The sequence below is a fragment of the Nelumbo lutea genome, chromosome 8 (assembly GCF_056320005.1).
Source record: "Nelumbo lutea isolate HS-2025 chromosome 8, American lotus-T2T, whole genome shotgun sequence".
NCBI classification, from domain to species: domain Eukaryota; kingdom Viridiplantae; phylum Streptophyta; class Magnoliopsida; order Proteales; family Nelumbonaceae; genus Nelumbo; species Nelumbo lutea.
The window spans coordinates 53,795,922-53,815,086 of NC_142691.1; the positions used below are offsets into that span (position 1 = coordinate 53,795,922).

Genomic DNA, 19,165 nt, shown 5'->3' on the forward strand with positions numbered 1-19,165 from the left:
GTATTCTTGGATATATTTGATGAGATCACGTGGCAAGGTACCTATTTTGGTGTGACAGTTCTACGAGATGGTTCTCACACATTTTGGGGCGAGGACTAAGATTTTCAGATTAGACAATGCTAAAGAATATTTTGAGAAGGATTTGACCACATATTTTTTGGAGCATGGGGTGATTCATCGGAGTAGTTGATACATTGTAGTAGGATGGGGTAGCGGAGATGAAAAATAGATGCATTGTGGAGGTGGCAAGAAGTCTTATGGTGTGTGCTTCAGCTCCTGTTCGTTTTTGGGGAGATGTAGTTCTCACAACTCTGTACTTGATTAGCCGTGTACTTTTATGCATTCTGGGGTTTAAGGTGCCATTCGGTCTTCTTTTTCTAGATGGGGAGATATTTCATATACCTTTGAGAGTTTTCGGGTGTGATTATTTTGTTCACATTCTTCCGTATGCTTAAAACCAGAAGGGATATTGTTGTTATGATCCAATGTCAGGGAACAAGTTTGTCAATATGGATGTTACCTTTTTTCAGTCTACATTTTTTTTTGGTGACTCATCAGGGGGAATGTTTTGGGGAAGAGAGCTCACAGTCAGTTTCTCTTCCTGTTCCTTCATCTAGTCCATTAGATCCACAATAAGCTCCATCAGTTCCACCTATTACTCCACCATCAGCTTCAGTTCCACTGCGGCCTACTTCACAGTTTTTTCAGTGCCAACGCAAGAGGGTTGACTCCACACATGCTCTAATGGGAGAACTTGCACCACTCTCTATTGGTCTGTTCGAGATTCTAGGTTTGAATGATACAATTCCAAGTATTTCTCTTGAGCTTGTTATTGCCTCTAATCCCATTGATGATGTTTCTATACCTAACACTGATGTTACAACTAATCTTGATCTTCCCATTGCATTTCGCAAGAGAAGAGAAAGTGTACAACCCATTGCATTTCACACCATCTCTCCTACAATTCCCTATCACCTCCTCCTTATCATGCCTTCCTTTCTTCCCTAGATTTTGTGTCTATACCTAGGAATGTTAGTGAGGCTCTCTCCAAACCTGAGTGGATAATAGCTATCATAGAAGAAATTGAAGCTTTGATTAAGAACCAAACATGGGAGATAGTTAATCTTCCATTAGAAAAGGATACAGTTGGATGAGAGGTACAAGGCAAGGTTAAGGTTGGTTACAAAAGGGTATACACAAATCTATGGTATAGATTATCTGGAGAACTTTGCACCAGTAGCTAAGATGAGTTTAGTTTGGAAACTCTTGTCTCTAGTAGCTACTTATTCATGGCCGCTTTTCTAGCTTGATGTTAAAAAATGCATTTCCTAATGGTGATTTGCAAGTGGAGGAATATATGGACCTTCTAGCCAATTTCTATGAGAATGTTGGTGAGGGAAAAGCTTGTAGGCTAAAAAAGTTATTATACGGTTTGAAATAGTCACCTTGGGCATGGTTGACAGGTTTGGGGGGCATTGATCTGTTTTGGATATTGGTTGTGTATGTACTATATGAAACTAGGAAGCTAGGAGTTAAACCAGTTGATACTCTTATTGACCCGAACCACATGATTAATGCTTTGGACGATGAGTTTGATAAGGGTGTTGGGAGATATCAAAGGATGGTAGGCTGACTACTATATTTATGTATGACACACCCACACATTTCCTTTGCTATTAGTGTTGTGAGTTGGTATATGCATGCTCCTCGAGTTCAACATAGGGAAGCCATTGATATGATACTTGCATACTTGAAGAAGCATTTGGGTAGAGGAATTCTATTCTCGGATCATGGGAATTTGAAACTGGTGTCCTATGCGGGTGCAAATTGGGCAGGTTGTCTAGATAATAGAAGACCCACATCGGGAGTATGCACCTTTGTGGGAGGAAATTTGGTTTCATGGAAGAGTAGAAAACAATTAGTGGTGGCTAGGTCAAGTGTAGAGGTTGAATATAGAGATCTATGGCCCATGGTGTTTTAGAATTACTCTGGGTTAGATCCTTGTGGAGTGAGATTGAGATAGATGCTATATTGTGACAACCAAGCTACAATCAATATTGCCCACAATCCAGTTCAGTATGATAGGACAAAGCACATTGAGGTTGACACTTCATAAGAGAAAGGGTGAGAACTAGAGAAGTCTGCTTGCCTTATGTTTGCTCTGAGTTACGGTTAGCTGATGTCTTCACCAAAGGGGTTGCAAAGAACAAACTTGAACATGACCTATGCAAGTTGGGAATGTGTGACATTTCTTCCAACTTGAGGGGCAGTGTTTAGGATTTTATGCAGATTTGTTAGTTGTTTTTGTTTATTGTTTGTTTAGATAGTGAGTGGAGACCACAACACTCATGTTGGGACCCTTTGGAGTGATGTTTTTAAGTTTTTTGTGCAGCTTTATGTGTTAGCTGCCCTATAAGGGCATATTTTTCATTGTACTTAATTTTTACTTAAAGTATAAATACCAATGGGAGAGGGTGGCCAGATCTGATTTGCTCTTTCTTTCTTTCTCAACTTCTCTTCTCTCTCTTCTTCCACAAGAAACTCTTCTTTTCTTTGCAGATTTTGGATTCAGCAGATTCCTACTGCGCTGAATTGAAATATTTGTATTGAGGAGAGGTATTTAAATCTACCTCACCATTGGGATCTTCATTCTACATACTTCTCTGTTTATGTTAATGAAATTAAGTCCTGTTAATTATCAGAAAGAATGTGAGGCCACACTAACTTTTATATTAACTGCTATAACTGATCAGAGAATTACAATAATGTCCCTAGATAGGCGGCAGCAATAACAATGTTTATAAGCAGCTAAGCGAGGCCCATTGGACCAATAACAAAGAAGAGAATAACTCAGTGATAAGTAAAGCAAAATGACACAAAAAAGAAAAGCAACAATGAGGCACATATTAATGCCATTCAGTCTATCAACATAAAACGTTGGCACTATCTCCTCTAAGCCAAGATGCAGGAAAGATGTTTGTTGAGGATGCACTTATTTCCCTTATAGCAATAACCTTGAGTATGGCATATCAATTACCATTATTTAATTTATTCCTTTCCTTGAGCTTTTGAAGTAGTATGCTTATGAGCTACACTGATTAACTGTCCTTTTTTATTCATTTAGGCAGTTATCAGCAGAGGGGAATATGGTGCCTTGGGTCCTGAGGGCAGTTGCTGGCCTCAAATGGCTGGCATGATACCTTCTTCAGATAATGAGGTACTTAATGGAATTAGAAGTTTTCAGTTGTCTGACTTTATTTTCCTAATCTATATTTGCAGTTTTCATTTTCCCATGCTTGTTTTCTATTCTATTTTGAGGTTAGATGAAGATAAACATTTCTGTTATGCTTTAGATGTTTCAAATTGTATATATTTCTAAATATTATCATTGGGCACAATGATCTTTTCCTTTTTGCATTTCATTGTCAAACAAATGCAAGGGATCCATTAGCATTGTTTTTATGTAGAGGTTTGTTGTAACATGAACAGGCTTAGCTTTAATTTGGTATTTATTTCAATTGCATTTATTTATTCATCGGCAAGTGTCAATTCTCCTTATCATGATGCTTTTTAGCTTGACCAGTGTTTTACGGGAATATTCTCTGTTGAAACTTGAAATATGTTATATGCAGTGTAACCTGCTCATGGCATGGGTGCCAAGTATTCTGGTGTCCATAGCCATCTGATACATAAATCTCCAAAAATGATGGCATAAACACATGGCAATAGATAATAATATTTTTGGTAAACTGCAAGGTTGGCAGGATAGTTGGATGTGTCCATTATATTTTGTTTAAATTAATTAAGGTTGTATTTTAACTTCAGTTTGGAGTGTCACTTAGATGCTACAAGATGCATATTGCTAAGTGCCAAGTGTTAGCAGGATATCCAAATTTCCAGCATGTGTTAACCCTTTGGTTTAAAGGTGTCCTGGTGACAACCTATTATATCTGGATATCTATACAGGCAGGGGTGGCCAGGAAATTTTCATGAGCGGGGCCAAAATCTAAGGTGGATTTGGGGGGGGGGGATAAATGTAAATGGGCCCATAGGAGGGGGGCAACCATTAGGTTGGGGAATGGGGGAGGGGGGAATTTACATGAAAAATTGTATTAATAGTAGGGGATTTCTGGACCATGGGGGGGGGTGCATGGCTCCCCTGGGTTACCCCTGGCTCCACCCCTGTGTACAGGGATACTGCATGTTGGATACTTTAACTTTTAGTGTGAATTGACTGAATTCCATATCCAATGTTCTGTCCAGCAACATTGTTGGCTGTATCTAGGTAATGTAGGTAACGGTGGTTACATGAACTAGTTTGTTCTCTGGATATCTAAAAGACTGCTAGAGAACATAGAAGGAAACACCATAAAATTCTATTAGCGAAACGGAATTATTGATTCTTAATAATTGAAGGATCTATTGGCCGAACATGATAGATTTCTCAAATTTGGAGGTCTTTTGGTTGTTCAAATTACTCTCACCATTGATATGTTCTTCCTTTAACTATGCCATGCTCTTTCACTGGTTCAGTGGTATACACATCTAAATTGGATAGGGTGTCATTGATATTATAAGGGTACAGTAATCTGTTGTTCTCCACACTTGCAGTTTTTATTTTTTATTTTTTTTTTGGGGGGGGGTTAGAGTTTTCGAAACACAAAGAGTATGCCCATAATTGGCATAAAAAACCATTCAGTGCTGTTGGTTTAGCACAACCTTTTAGATAGTAATGATTTCAATCTTTTAGAGGGAACCTTGGAGTAGCTCCAATAAGATAAAATGAGAGAAAGTAGACTAAGATGGTTTGGTCATGTGCATAGAAGACCGTCTATGGCACTTGTAAGGAGTGATTTAACAATGTTTAAGAGCTGGGTTGAAGTAGTAAGATTTAAGAGCTCATAATGACCATCTTTGGCACTTGTAAGGAGTGATTTAACAGAATGGCGAAACAGGTTCATGCAGCCAACCCCATATAGTTTGGATAAGGCTTAGATGCTGCTGATGATTTCCATTTTGGAAGTCTGGGGTGTGAAAAGGACAATGGTGTAAAGGCTGAGGAAAAGCCTGTAAACCTGAAAATAGAGCTTGTGAAAAAGGGTTTATTTGGTCAACTCCAGATAGTGCAAAGTGGCCTTTGGTTTAGTCTAGTTTTAGGATGCCCTAAGGTTGCTGGTAGAAATTCAAATAAGTCCCTTCCCCAGAAAATACACATGCAGACCTGTTTGGGATTTCTTCTTGGGTAGAAAATTTGAACCAATAGCAGAATCTGGGAACATCCAGAGTTGGTTCTGATACATCCATCTCTGCTTCCAGTTTCACCCTGATCCAAATATGGCATTCAAGTTTTTGAAATTTTCTTTGAGATCCAACTGGTACAAAAGTGCCTTGACATTGGTCTCTACCTGAGACTGTTGGTCTGTATATCATGCCCGTATGTTTTGGAAAAGTATAGGATGGTGTTTCTTATTTTGTTTCCTCAAGTGGTCTAGATGCCTCACATTGCTTGCTTGGGTATATTTCAGTCTCACTTAAGTGGTACTAGACTTTAAAATGGAGTTTGCATTGAAATAAGAAGGTGCTCAGATATTATATTTGGGTATTATTTCCATTTATCTAAAATAGAGGTAGTGCTGAAATTACAATAGGCCCTCTGTCTTAGATTTTTAGTATTTTTTGTTTTATTAGAAAAAAAAAGAGAAAATAAAAGCTTGTTTTCCCTGTTTGGTCAGCCCTGTTGGAATCAATCAACCATGGCTAATAAAGCTTCTAAGGTTGATGTGGTGAGTGGAGGTGAAGCAAGATTTTCATGGCTGCAATTGTTAATTGCAGTGTTGTCAGATTCATACTGGACCAGAGGGTTGAACCATCAGACTCCAGAGTTGTGGGATTTCTGGTTTCAGAATGCCGGTTCTTAGTTTTTTGAAAACCATCCAAATTGCTATTAAACCAGGCAAACTTCAAAAACTATTAGCCAGTTCTCAAACAATCTACCCTGGGTTGTTGCTTCATAATAAGCCACAAAATGACAATGAAAAGAATTGAAACCTGACCTGCTATTTACCAAGAATATTGTGTTACCATTAAGCCTAGACACCATTTGTGTACTTTTTGCTTATTTATATCTGTATCGAACCAATGTGTATGTATTTCAGCAAAAAATGATTTGGAAGACTTAAACCTGAGCCACTTGAATGATAAACAGAAAAATAACCATCAGAATATATCAACATTGGTAAATGGATAGGACATATCGAGTATTAGTACAGTATTTGAGAATTGGGGTACTAACCAACAACTTATGCTAGAGATTACCGATTCTCCTCCTCCTACAGTCCTACCCTTTAATGGTCCAACCAGTTGGCATTGCTAGGTAAGGGGCTATTTTCAGTCTGGTGGTCTGATCAAGACATATTACTTGTGGTTCTTAATTTATTCTCTTTCTCTGGTCAAATGGATTACATAATTGTTGAAAATTGTTGTCTAATCTATAAAATTATTCCTCATTATCTTTTCAATTGCTTATGCACCTCAAGTGGGTTTAGAAGAAAGCACTAAAAGACAAATTTGTATTGTAAAACAGTGTTTACTTATTCCTTTTTACCATCTTAAGACAATGGTTTGATTACTGATAGAGGTGTTGGTAATTATAATATGAATAAGGGCCCATCAAATATGTGTATACAAGAGGGCCTTGTAAGCAATCCCAGTACTAGGCGGTGGGTCTCAATGAGATATGTATAGATAGACCTCAAGATGAATGAAATAATACCAAAGAGTTTTCCCTCCCAATATCTTTCCTCTCTACTTGTTTTCTTCTTCTCTCCCTGTTTCATCAATTACTCATAAAAAGATGATTATCAACTGCATTGTCCTTCAGACTTCATGGCAGAAGATTTTGTTTGATTAGAGAAAAGAGATGGCGTTTTGTATACAAAGAGACTAAAAGCTATAGAAATTCTACCTTTTCCTTTTTCCAAAAATAAATCTAGTAAATAAATAGTGCTAAAAAAAAAAGAAATAGAAAAGGGATTGGGTTTTAGCTAATAAAACTTTTAGGGATATGAGCAGGATTGCTCTTGTGGCAGAGTGGGGACAGGGAAGAGTTGGAGAGTCATTAGTGGTTGTATACTTGTATATATTATTTTCTCTCATTTTATTTTATTTTCCTTTTTTTCTATCAATATAAGACCTTTTTTTTCTATCAATTTACTCTAGTTATTCTCTTTTTATGCTTAAATTTAATTAATAATTTTGTTATTGATAAAAATATTTAATTTACATGCTATTCTCTTGATTGGAAAAACTATGTAATTTCTTATTCATGGATTTTGTAGTTCAAGATGTAATGATGCATATTTTTTTTTTGTCTAACTCCTGCTTAGCACAATAACATTTGGAGATAAAACCTTAACTCTACATGTTAAATATAGAAGCCTCATGATTTTCTACACTAGTCCTTGGTTATCTGACTTTTGATCTAAAGTATGCCACAACTTATATTTGATGTTTTTAGTTTGATTGGGAAGGAGATTTACCTTTGAAGCATCCTCAAAGGGATCTTATAATCTACGAAATGCATGTTCGTGGCTTCACAATGCATGATTCAAGTAAGGCTAGATTTCCAGGCACATACCTTGGTGTGGTGGAGAAACTTGATCACTTGAAGGTATACTTACTATTAATTTAGTCTTCTTATTCTCTTCCCATCTCTCTTATCCTCATCAGTGTCAACATTTCTTTGTTTTTATTTATTTTTGTTAATTGAGTGAGCATGTTATAAGATAATAACTTGGAAGCATATCAAAATAACCGTCTCCATATAGGTCCTTATTCAAATTAGTCCATTGGTTACTTGCAATGTTACCTTGGTATGAAGCATACCAAGAACTCAAGTTTCATTGGAGCGTTGACACATTGACTATTAGAATTCACATGGTTACCCATAACTCAAAGAACATAAGAAAAACATGACTTGAGTAAAATGAAGGAACTAAGGTCCATTCGGCCTGTTCTCACTACACTCCTCAAGTTGAGCATAGATGTCAATCATGTCCAGCTTGCTTACATAATGTTGCAGCTTTACTTTTGAAACTCCCTTAGTCAGATAGTTGCACTTCCGATGCAATGAAAGAAAGGCATACCTTCCCGGAAGACAACCTCTCTTGTATAAAGTGTTTGTCTACTTCAATGTGCTTAGTTCTACCATGTTGAACTAGGTTGTGAGCAATGTTAATAACAGTTTGGTTATCACAATATAACACGGGATACCCATCTCATCAAGGAGAAATCTAAGCCATAAAAACTCAGAAATTCTATGGTCCATAGCCCTATACTCTCCTTCAGCTAAAGATCTAGCAACCATTGATTGCTTTTTACTTCTCCAAGAAACAATATTCCGAGATACCATAGCATAATAGCCTGTTGTGGACCTACTGTCATCTATATTACTTGCCCAATTAGTATTTGTATATGCTTCTACCTTCATATGACCATGTTTAGCATAGTACCCTTTCTGCAGTAGCCATATGTGTGTTTTTGTGGGCATGCATGAATTGGTTGGTTGCACTCACAACATATGAAATGTTTGGACGAGTCATATATAGGTAAAGAAGTTTTCCCAACAATATCTGAAACATCTCCTATCAAGTAAAAAGTTCTCCATCATCAACTAAGAGTTTATAATTCACATCAATAGGGGTGGAGACAAGTTTAGCACCAAGTTTTCTAGTCTCAATGAGAAGATCCAATACATCCGTTGAGAAATGAAGATACCTTCTTTGGATTTAGCAACCTCAATGCCCATAAAACACCGCAACTGCCCCAAGTCATTGATCTCAAATTCAGAATTAAGGAGTTTTTTGAGAGCATTACCTTGTTATGTATCATTGCTAGTAACAACAATATCATCCACACAAACAATGAGAAATGTGACCAGATTATTTCTCTTCTTAACAAAGAGGGTATGATCTAATTGAGCTTGAGTGTATCCAAACTGAACAAGAGCAGCCCTAAACTTGTCAAACCAAGCACATGGAGATTATTTTATTATGATACGACCTGCCTTTGAGTTTTGTTAGTTTGATAACAATCAAGAAGAGAGAAGAAGAAAGGAGGAAGAAAGAGAGAGAGAAAGGAGAAGAAAAGTGGAGAAGAAAAGTCTGGTTCGAATGAGAGAAAAAATTACATCTCCCATTCGGCCAGATGTGTTTTATATTATTATCATTAATGGAAAAGACACATGTGCCCCTACTTAAGTTAGGGACACTAGTTCTAACATAAACTTGCACATTAACAACCTCAACATAAGTATAAAGAGAGAAATACTCCCATATACTTGACACTAACACTCCTCCTCAAGCTGGTGAGTATATATCATATAATCCCAGCTTGTTACATATGTAGTCCACTCTTCCCCGACTCAACCCTTTAGTAGATAAGTTTTCCCACTGGTTCCCTGTGTTAACATATGCAGTGTCTATCACACCATTCAACACCTTCTCTCTCACAAAGTGACAATCAACCTCTATGTGTTTGGTTCTTTCATGAAACACTGAATTGGAAAAAATATGAACTACAACATGATTGTCACAATAGAGCTTCATTGAAGTGTTAACATTGTATCACATCTCCTGTAGAAGGTTCCTTAGCCACACTATTTCACAAGTAGTATGTGCCATAGCTCTATATTCTGCCTCCGCACTGCTTCTCGCTACAACTCTCTGCTTCTTACTTTTCCTTGTCACTAGATTACCCCCAAGAAAAGTGCAATAGCCTGTGGTACATCTCCTATCAGACATACAACCGGCCCAATCAACATCGGTATATCCTTCTGTTTCAAGTTTTCCACCACTTTTGTATATCAAATCATGACCAGGTGCCCCCTTTAAATACCTCACAATTCTTAGAACCGCATCTCAATGAGGAACCTGAGGTTTCTGCATGAATTGACTTACCACACTAATCGCAAATGAAATATCTGGCCGAGTAATGGTTAGGTAGTTCAATTTACCTACAAGTCGCCGGTATTTGCCAGGGTCTTCAAACACTTCACCCATATCACTACTCAGCTTAGTGTTTGTTTTCATAGGTGTTTCAGCTAGTTTAACACCTAAAAAACATGTTTCTTCTAGAAAATCAAGAACATATTTCCTCTGACACAAGTTAATACCATGCTTAGACCTTGCTACTTTTATCCCTTAGAAATATTTCAATTTACCAAAGTTCTTTGTTTGAAAATGTTCTTGCAGAAAAGTCTTCAACCTCTCAATGCCCATTTTATCATCCTCGGTAATAATAATATCATCTACATACACCACCAATAGGATTTTTCCTGCTTGAGAGTCATGGTTGAAGACTGAATGGTCAACTTGGCATTGTTTCATACCTACCACCTCACTAAACCTACCAAACTATGCTCGAGGAGACTGTTTAAGCCCATAAATGACATTCTTTAGTCTACATACTTTACCATCCTCTCATTGAGCAACAAACCCCAGTGGTTGCTTCATATAGACCTCATCGAGCAAATCACCATGCAAGAAAGCATTCTTGATGTCAAGCTGATAGAGGGGCCAATCATACATAGCAACAAGAAAGATCACAACTGACATGACTCACAATCATACATACTCACATCAAGCATTCTTGATGTCACATCACTTTATAAGGACCCCAAACATCTGAATGAACCAAAGAAAAAGGACTTGACAAACGGTTATCAACCCTAGGACTAAAGGGAACATGATGATGTTTTCCCAACTGACATGACTCACAATCCAAAACAGAAAGTTGACTCAACAAAGGAACCAAGGACTTAAAAACTTTTAGCGAAGGATGACCAAATCAACGATGCCACTGGAGAGGAGAGAGAGATGACTGGAGAGCTATTGATGTTCTTCCACCACCGTCAAGATAATACAATCCACCAGCTTTATGCCCTCCACCAATCTTCATCCTCGTCTTGAGATCCTAAAAAACACACGAAGAAGGGTAAAAAGTAATAGAGGTAAGGGGGTCATGTTAACATTGCCAACACCACAAATGGAGGATGGGGAGTCATTAGCAAGGGTAACGGATTGTGATGTTGAGCAATGAGAGAGGGAGGAAAACACACTTGGAGTTTTAGTCATGTGATCGGAGGCTCCAGAGTTAATAATACAGGGATTGGGTGTGGATTCTAAACAAGCCATACCTGAGAGTAGTCGTGTTCTACTGAGATGTGGCCTGAACAAACCTCTCATACTCATCATGGGGAACACTCGTTATCTCCTTCCCGGGAACATCTGTGGTTGTAGGAAGCATTTGATCAGCTGAACGACTCTCTTGTCTGAAGTTGTTGTCACTAGTCATGGCATGACCGGCCCAAGTTGAGGGTGGACCATGCAAGTCATAGCAATAATTAATGGTATGTCCATCCATACCACGGTGAGTACACCTCCTTAGACCCGAACTACGTCCTCTTCCACGGGCTCCCCCTGAATTTCTACCTCTACTATGACCACCACCACGGTTATATGTAGGTCCACCACCACCACTCCGGCCATATATCGGTCCACTGCTACCACTACGGCCAGACTGAGCTCCTCGAGTCTGGAAATTCTCCTCGAGTCCGAAACACTAGAGTTCTCAGTAAATCCAATGGAAATTCTCCGAAGTCGAGCAAACACCTCTTCTAAGGAAGGGAGAGCTGACCCTCCTAGTATCTGAGCCGCACTGGTTCGTACTCAGATTTCTGCCCCACAAAAAATCGAGTCACATCAAGCTATTCTTTCTGTCGTTGCTGAATTTTGACATCAGAAGTGGGGGTAATAAACATTCAATTCATTGCGAATGTTTCTCAAACTAGCATAGTACTCCTCAAGACTCTGATTGCCCTGTTGCAGATTAAAGTATTCCTGATACAATTGATATACTTTGGTTGTATTGTCTTGACCAGAATACAACTAATATACTCTGTTTGTAGATTAAAGTATTCCTTAGCATGGTTCCACACATCTTTGGCAGTGTCAAGAAACATAGAAATTTACACTAATCTTGAATTCCGTACTGTTCCATAACTATGTGATAATCCATGCATCCTCTTGTTCCCAATCATCATACTCATGAGAACCAGTGGAGGGTTTTTCTTCCCTTATGTGTTTCACCTTCTTCTTTGCCTTAAGAAAAATTTCTACAGGTTTAAAGGCACATAATTTTCTCCATTTAGTTTAATGGAAGTCATTTGAACATTCAGGTAGTCAATAGGGACCAACACATTAGACTTGTTATCACTGTTGTCTCCCATTGTTGAATTCTGTTTTTGCTGAATTCGGCACACTGCACACTAGACCACACCACACACTGATCACACTGGTTTCAACACTTGTTATTGCTGAAAATTGCACTTTTTACACCACAAACCCTACCCCACGACTACCTAAAAACTCGACCACACTGTATGAGGATCACTCCCCCTTCGAATCACACTAAAAGCAGCATAAACCCTAGCACACTACAGTCTGAAATTCCACCATACAATCTGAAACATACTCATTATTTGATTCACAAAAAAAAAAAAAATTGCATGGGAATCTCTTACCTAATCACCCGAAAATTAGACCACACAAGACACCCACTGCACCACACGAATCAGCCCTCTTCGCTTTGTCGATTAGGGAGGGCTTCTTAAAAACCACAGCAACCAACCACGAACAACACAACTGGAGGCATAGAAACTTCCAAGGGAAGAGGGCGACCACTCCTTTTCAGTCCTTTTCCTTATCTCCAACTGATGACAAAGAAATCAAGAGAAAACCCTAGACTGGTTGCGCAAAAAACAGAAATCTAGGCAGATCCGAGTTGCTTAGTCAAGCTCTGATACCATATTATGATTCGGCCTGCCTTCAAGTTCTGTTAGTCTAATAACAGTCAAGAAGAGAGAAGAAGAAAGGAGGAAGAAAGAGAGAGAAGGGAGAAGAGAAGTCTGGTTCGAATGAGAGAAAAAATTACATCTCCCATTCAGCCAGATGTGTTTTATATTACTAACATTAATGGAAAAGACACATGTGCCCCTTCTTAAGTTAGGGACACTAGTTTTATCATAAACTTACACATCAGAAACCTCAACATAAGCATAAAGACAGAAATACCCCTACATACTCAACACTAACATATTTCAAGCCATGAAGTGACTTCTTCAATTTGTACACCTTGCCTTGCATCTCCTTACCATACATACTAGGGGAAGAGACATATATACTTCTTCAGTGAGATCACCATTTAAGAATGCATTCTTAACATCAAACTGATAAAGGGGCCAATCATAGTTCACTGCTGAAGATAAAAGAACTCTCACATAAGTCATTTTAACAACTAGAGAGGTCTCAGTGTAATTTATCCCATACACCTAGGTATATCCCTTTGCAACAACGTGCCTTGTACCTTTCTATCGATCCACCAACATGACACTTATAGTGTAAACCCACTTGCACCCAACAGGTTCCTTTCTAATTGGCAAGTTAACAATGTCCTAGGTATTATTTCTATAAAGTGCTTCTATTTCAATTCTCATAACATTCCTCCACTCTTGTTTGGCCAAGGCTTCAGTCACTAACTTTGTGATGGGTTGAGAGGAAATAGAGGCTAGAAAGGAATAGTAGGATGGGGACAAGAAGTTGTAAGAAAGATGTTTGGAAATACAATGAGCTATACATTTTTGCTTACCCTTTTTCACAACAATGGAAAGGTCAAGGTCTAGAAAAGAGGGTGGTGGAGGTAGAGATATCAGACCTGTCCCCTCTCTTCAGTGATTGGAAGCACTTGAGACTCAATTGGAGATGTGGGAACAACCTATGTCTGTTTTAGTCTTTGTTGCTGGTACCACCTCTAGAGAATAGGATGAGTGGTAAAAATAGGAGAACTAGTAGGAGGAGGGGGAGGTGCAGGAATAAGAGACCTTAAAGGAGAGGAGCCCTCCACAGGAATGGAAGTAAATATGGAGGGCTCAACACAAGACTCAATAGGAGTTGGAAAAGGAAGGGATGAAGAAAACAATTCAAGAGGACTCTCCCCCTCAGTAGGATGACTATAAAAGGGAATTGACTTTGCAAAGGTGGCATCCATGGAAACAAACCGGACTCCACTAATGGGATCAAAACAATAATACCCTTTCTATGTGGTGGTATAACCAGGGAAGATGCACTTTTGAGCCTTGGGTTCAAACTTATATCTCTTGGAACTGGGAATGTGGACATAACAAGTGCAACCAAAGACACATAGAGGAATGGAGAAAACCTCAACACTAGGAAAGAGGACACCAAAAGGAGACTTAAACCCTAAGACTTGGGAAGGCATATGGTTAATAAGATAAGTGACTGTTAAACAACCCCATTTTTCAATGGAGTACGAGCACAAGAACTTTAATGAACAACCCCAAAATTTTCAAGGTAGGAGGTAAGATTCTTCTCAAAATAATCCTTAGCATTGTCTAATTGGAATATTTTGATGCGGGTATACTATTGCACAAGTTTAGGCACTTTAGTACGAGAGTGCATTAGGTAGATCTAGGAATATCGTGAAAAGTTACCAATAAGCAAGATAAAATATTTATAGCCACCCATACAAGGTAAATTGTAAGGCCCCCACACATCAGAATGAACAATATTAAAATGAATAGTATATCTTTTATTGCTTGCAGGATAAGCATTCTTACAATGTTTTGAGAACTCACAAGATTCGCAATGTAGACTCAATAGACTTATTCCTTTGAATAGTTTTGGAAACAACTAAGTCAATGAAGAAAAAGACAAATGACCCAAACAATAATGACATAACATAATACAACTAGTGGATTTTGAAATAAAAGCAGTTCTCTAAGGTTGTACTTGGCTTTGCTTAGGCTTGGCTAATAGATATATCTTATTCGCCTCAAGACCACTCCTAATAACCTTTTGAGATTTCATGTCTTGAAAAACACAATATGAAGGGAAAAATGTCACATTGCAATTCAGGGATTTAGTTGAATTACTAACTGAAAGCAAATTGGTATTAAGTTTTGTTAGTGGAATTTTTTTTAGTATAATTTCTCACATAACATAATTCACCCAATTAGAATAATAATTGTTTTTTTTTGGTTATTTTGGGTAAGCCCCATTCAGGAAATCTCGTAGATATTCCCTTAATAACATCTCTGCTAGGGGCAGAGAAAACTTTTTGATTCTGATTCAGAAATACAAATGAATAGACTAAATGGAGTATCATTTTTCTACAGAATTTTCCTTTGAAAATTTTGGTATATATTTCCTCTTTGTTTGAGAGAAAACCAACAAATAAAGAAACAAATTTTTTATATATAACAACTAAATAAGTATCATAAATAGTCATGTTTCATCAATAAGGCAACAAATGGCCTTTAAATTGTGGTTATGTGCATTATCATGTTGTGAGGAAGCATAATTAGCCAAGTTTCATGAACAAGGGTATAGATGATTGCCTTCCTCACATAAGGTAATGATTTTCAGGGTCAAAATGAAGCAAGGAACCATAAATAGCTAAGTTTCATAGACAAGGCTATAGATGGTTATTTCCTTACATGTATTTCAAGATGAAACAAGGAAGATAGGAAAAAAAAAAGGAAGAAAGGAGTGAGAGGAATATAAAGAATATGGTCTTCCCTCTCATGTGGGAAGTACAAGGAGTATCATATTGAAGGGGTATAGGAAGAAAACAAGATTCCCTACCTTTTCCCTTTTTTTATGCTCTCCATACCAATCTTCTTCTCTTTTTTCTTCCCACTTGTTTTTTAGTTCTAGAAATCCTGCAGGTAAATTAGTATTAGCCAACAAAATGGCATTAACCCCTTATCCTTGTAGGAGAGGGGTTTATATTGATGTGGGAGGTGGTTAAGTAACTCCTCACTCCTCTTTTCTTAGGGTGCCAAGTGTCACTGATTTAAAATGAGTTAAGGAGGGAAAAGAAAACTCTTCCTTCCTAAGGTAAAAAGTATCCACCCCACTTATAGTGGGTTAAGAAGGGAGAAGAAAACTCTCTTCCCTAGGATAACATGTGTCCCCCCACTTTAAGTGGTTAGAGGAGGGAAAGTAACTCTCTCCCCTAGGGTGACTTGTGTTCCCCCCACTTCAAGTGGTTAAAGGAGGGAAAATAAATCCTTCTTCCTAGGGTTACATGTGTTCTCCCACTTAAAGTGGTTAGAGGAGGGAAAATAACTCTCTCCCCTAGGGTGACATGTGTCCCCCCACTTTAAGTGGTTAAAGGAAGGAAAATAGCCCTCTTGTTAGAATAGACAAGTGGTTAAATAAATGGGACACCTCACAAGAAATTAATAATATAGATTTATTCTTTTAGGGCCTGCTGTTCCATTACAAACAAGCCCAATTAACTTGGGGCCTATTGTTCACTAAACTAGACTGTAGGCCCCTTTCTTTAGTAAAACGTTTCAGCCCACCAGTAGGATTGATTGGGCTTATAAGAAAGCCCTTTTTCTTTATTATTATTATTATTATTATTATTATTTTATTTTAAGTTGTGTCTAGGAGTATCTTGATAACCTGTTCCCAGTCCAACAAACTTAAGGACTCAACAAGTTTAGGTACATGAAGAACAAATGATAAGGTTAGGGCATATGAGGTTTTGATGTCTCCCTTTTCTATGATAGGAGATAGAGAGCCATCAACAAGGGATATTTTCTCTTGGCCAGAAAGGAGTTGGTAAGAGGTGAATAAGTGTGAAACACTAGCCATGTGGTCAAAGTAACTAGAATCAATTATCCAAGGGATTTTATGAGTACTTAAAATAGTAGCATGATTTGTAGTGGCACAAACACCCGAGTGTGCACGCATAGAGAAAGGAATTGTCTCTAATGAAGTAGATGTTGTTGCAGTAGACTCCAAATGACTGATTTTTCGGCCATACTTTTCATACTCAGCCCTGGTGGCTGCAAGTTACTCTTCCATTGACTTCAAACCACTCTGCTCCTATTCACTTTGTGAGGAGGTGGCTACATTTGCATTTCCACTTTTTCCCACTCTCAATCCTATTTCCATTGTTTCCATTCTTGAGACTGGAAGGAAAGAGCTTTGGGTGCAGTTTCCTACAAGTGTCTTTCGTATGTTTGGGCTTCTTATTGTACTCATAGATAACATCTTTCTTCCTAGTGTTGACCTTCGGCTTCATCCTGGTATTAGCATAGTGACCAACTGGCAGCTCTACAGACTAAACCTGTCTTCTACTCTCTTCACTACTTACCATAGCATAAGCCTCAGACTAAGTCACCTCATCCTTTGCCAAAATATTTTGTCTCACAATCTCCGAGTTGAGTCCGGTGAGGAATTAAAAAACTCGATTTCTCTTCACCAACTTTCTGTGTTTCTGCATCCTTTGTACATTTCCATACAATAGTCTTCATCAAATAAATCTCATGCCAAATAGATTTTAGCATAGAGAAGTAGACGACTAAGGGTTTCTCTCCTTGTCTTAGATTGTTCACATCATTCTTCAATTTGTAGGCCCGAGCAACATTCAGCTTTTGGGAATAGGTTTTCATGACACTATCCCATACTTCCTTTGCAATTTTCATCCATAGGTAATTCTGACTAATATGTGACTATATAGAATTCACTAACCAACCCACTACTGTGTAGTTTTCTGGCATCCACCTTTCATAAGTAGGGTCATCCTCCATTGGTTTCTTCTTGCTCCCAGTAATGTAATCCCATTCCCAGTAATGTAATCCCATTTTCCTCTACTACATGCATGCCTCTTAATTGGCTGAGACCAGGCTAAATAATTGGTTCCATCCAATTACACAGTGGCCACTTCCCCTAAAAGAATCTTCATTGACCCCCCATGTTCAAATCCGGAATTTGTGGGATATTTGACTTCTCCTCTGGTTTTCTCTATTGAGTGAATATATGCAAACAAAAATCAAATTAGGGCTTTACTAAGCTAGAATTGCTATCCCACGCAAAAAGCTACTCTTTAACCTGTTAGACAGTGTATGCCCTTAGCTCCAATCAGATTGATGTACAGATGCATTTATTGTAAATGAATAAAAGTACATTATTGTTTCATGTTGATATTGGTATGTTTCTGTGAAATTACCCCTTAAATTGGACACCTATGAGACGCGTTATTTAGAATGTTCTCAGTCGTTGGATAGGCTTGGGGAGTTTATCCTGTCAAGGCTGACATTGATGTGCTACCAAAGAAGTTGGGGCAACTTGTCTCAGCTGGTAGGGTTAGACCCAAAGCACATGCAGTGTGTGTTTGGTTGAAACACTGAACCCAAACCATTTTCCAGTTATGCCCTGGACCTTGGAGATTGATGGGCAAAACTGAAAAGTCACACTTAACCCCTAGACTTGATTATGGTATTGCACTAGGTATTGGATTGGGCTGTCTTTGATATGTCAATTTGTGAGATCCATTGAGGGTCAAAACCTAGGTATGTTGGGGCAATTTGAGAATTCATTTGAGTGGGTGATCATAGTGATAGGATTGGCCCCTTTGTCGGACAAAATGAATGGTAGGGCTTACACTCTCTTTGAGAGTGTGACATGCACCTTTCAACTAAGGGAGAGGTCCTTCCCTGTCGGGTAGTTTTTGATCATTACAGGGCAGATTACCTGATGGGCTTTATGCCTTTATCTTACTTAAGTCCATTATCCTTGGGTCTTTATAGGATGGCTGAATTCAAGGATCATTTAAGTGTAAATGTTGGGTCCATTTTGAGCCCATGGTTATGTGCTCAAGGGTTCACTGTGTTTGGTAATGAATTCGGCCAGGCATTTTCACAGAGGCTGGGCCGAACTCTTGTGGTCTTATGTGAGGTCATTGTGGAGTCCCACACTATACAAATCAGGCCTAAGTTGGCTATGCAACACCCTTGGGTCTTGAGCCTTATAGCTGATGGGCCTAAAGCCCATAATTAATATGATTAATTAAGCTGTCACGATAGCTTAAGTTGTCATGTGACATGGGGCAAATCTGTGTTTGGAGCATCTATCATCTTAAGAGGATAATACTTATTTCTTATTAGAGTCTAGATCCAAATTAGATTTGGATAATCTCCTAATTTGATTGGGAGAAGTGCTCCATAAAAGAGATAAAAGAAGAAGAGGGTGAACTAGATAAGAACACCTCTCAATTCTATTCTCTCTCTTCTTTT

The 19,165-nt window shown here is 38.3% G+C and overlaps 1 protein-coding gene across 2 annotated transcripts in view; it reads left to right on the forward strand.

Moving 5' to 3' along the window:
* The window catches only part of ISA1 (isoamylase 1), a 138,434-nt gene that overhangs the window by 15,721 nt on the left and 103,548 nt on the right, over positions 1-19,165 (forward strand). For both annotated transcript variants that reach the window (XM_088957540.1, XM_088957541.1), the window contains exons 3-4: positions 3,125-3,217; positions 7,517-7,669. In XM_088957540.1, coding sequence (XP_088813666.1) covers positions 3,125-3,217; positions 7,517-7,669 — 246 coding nt within the window. The remainder of the gene's footprint in view (positions 1-3,124; positions 3,218-7,516; positions 7,670-19,165) is intronic.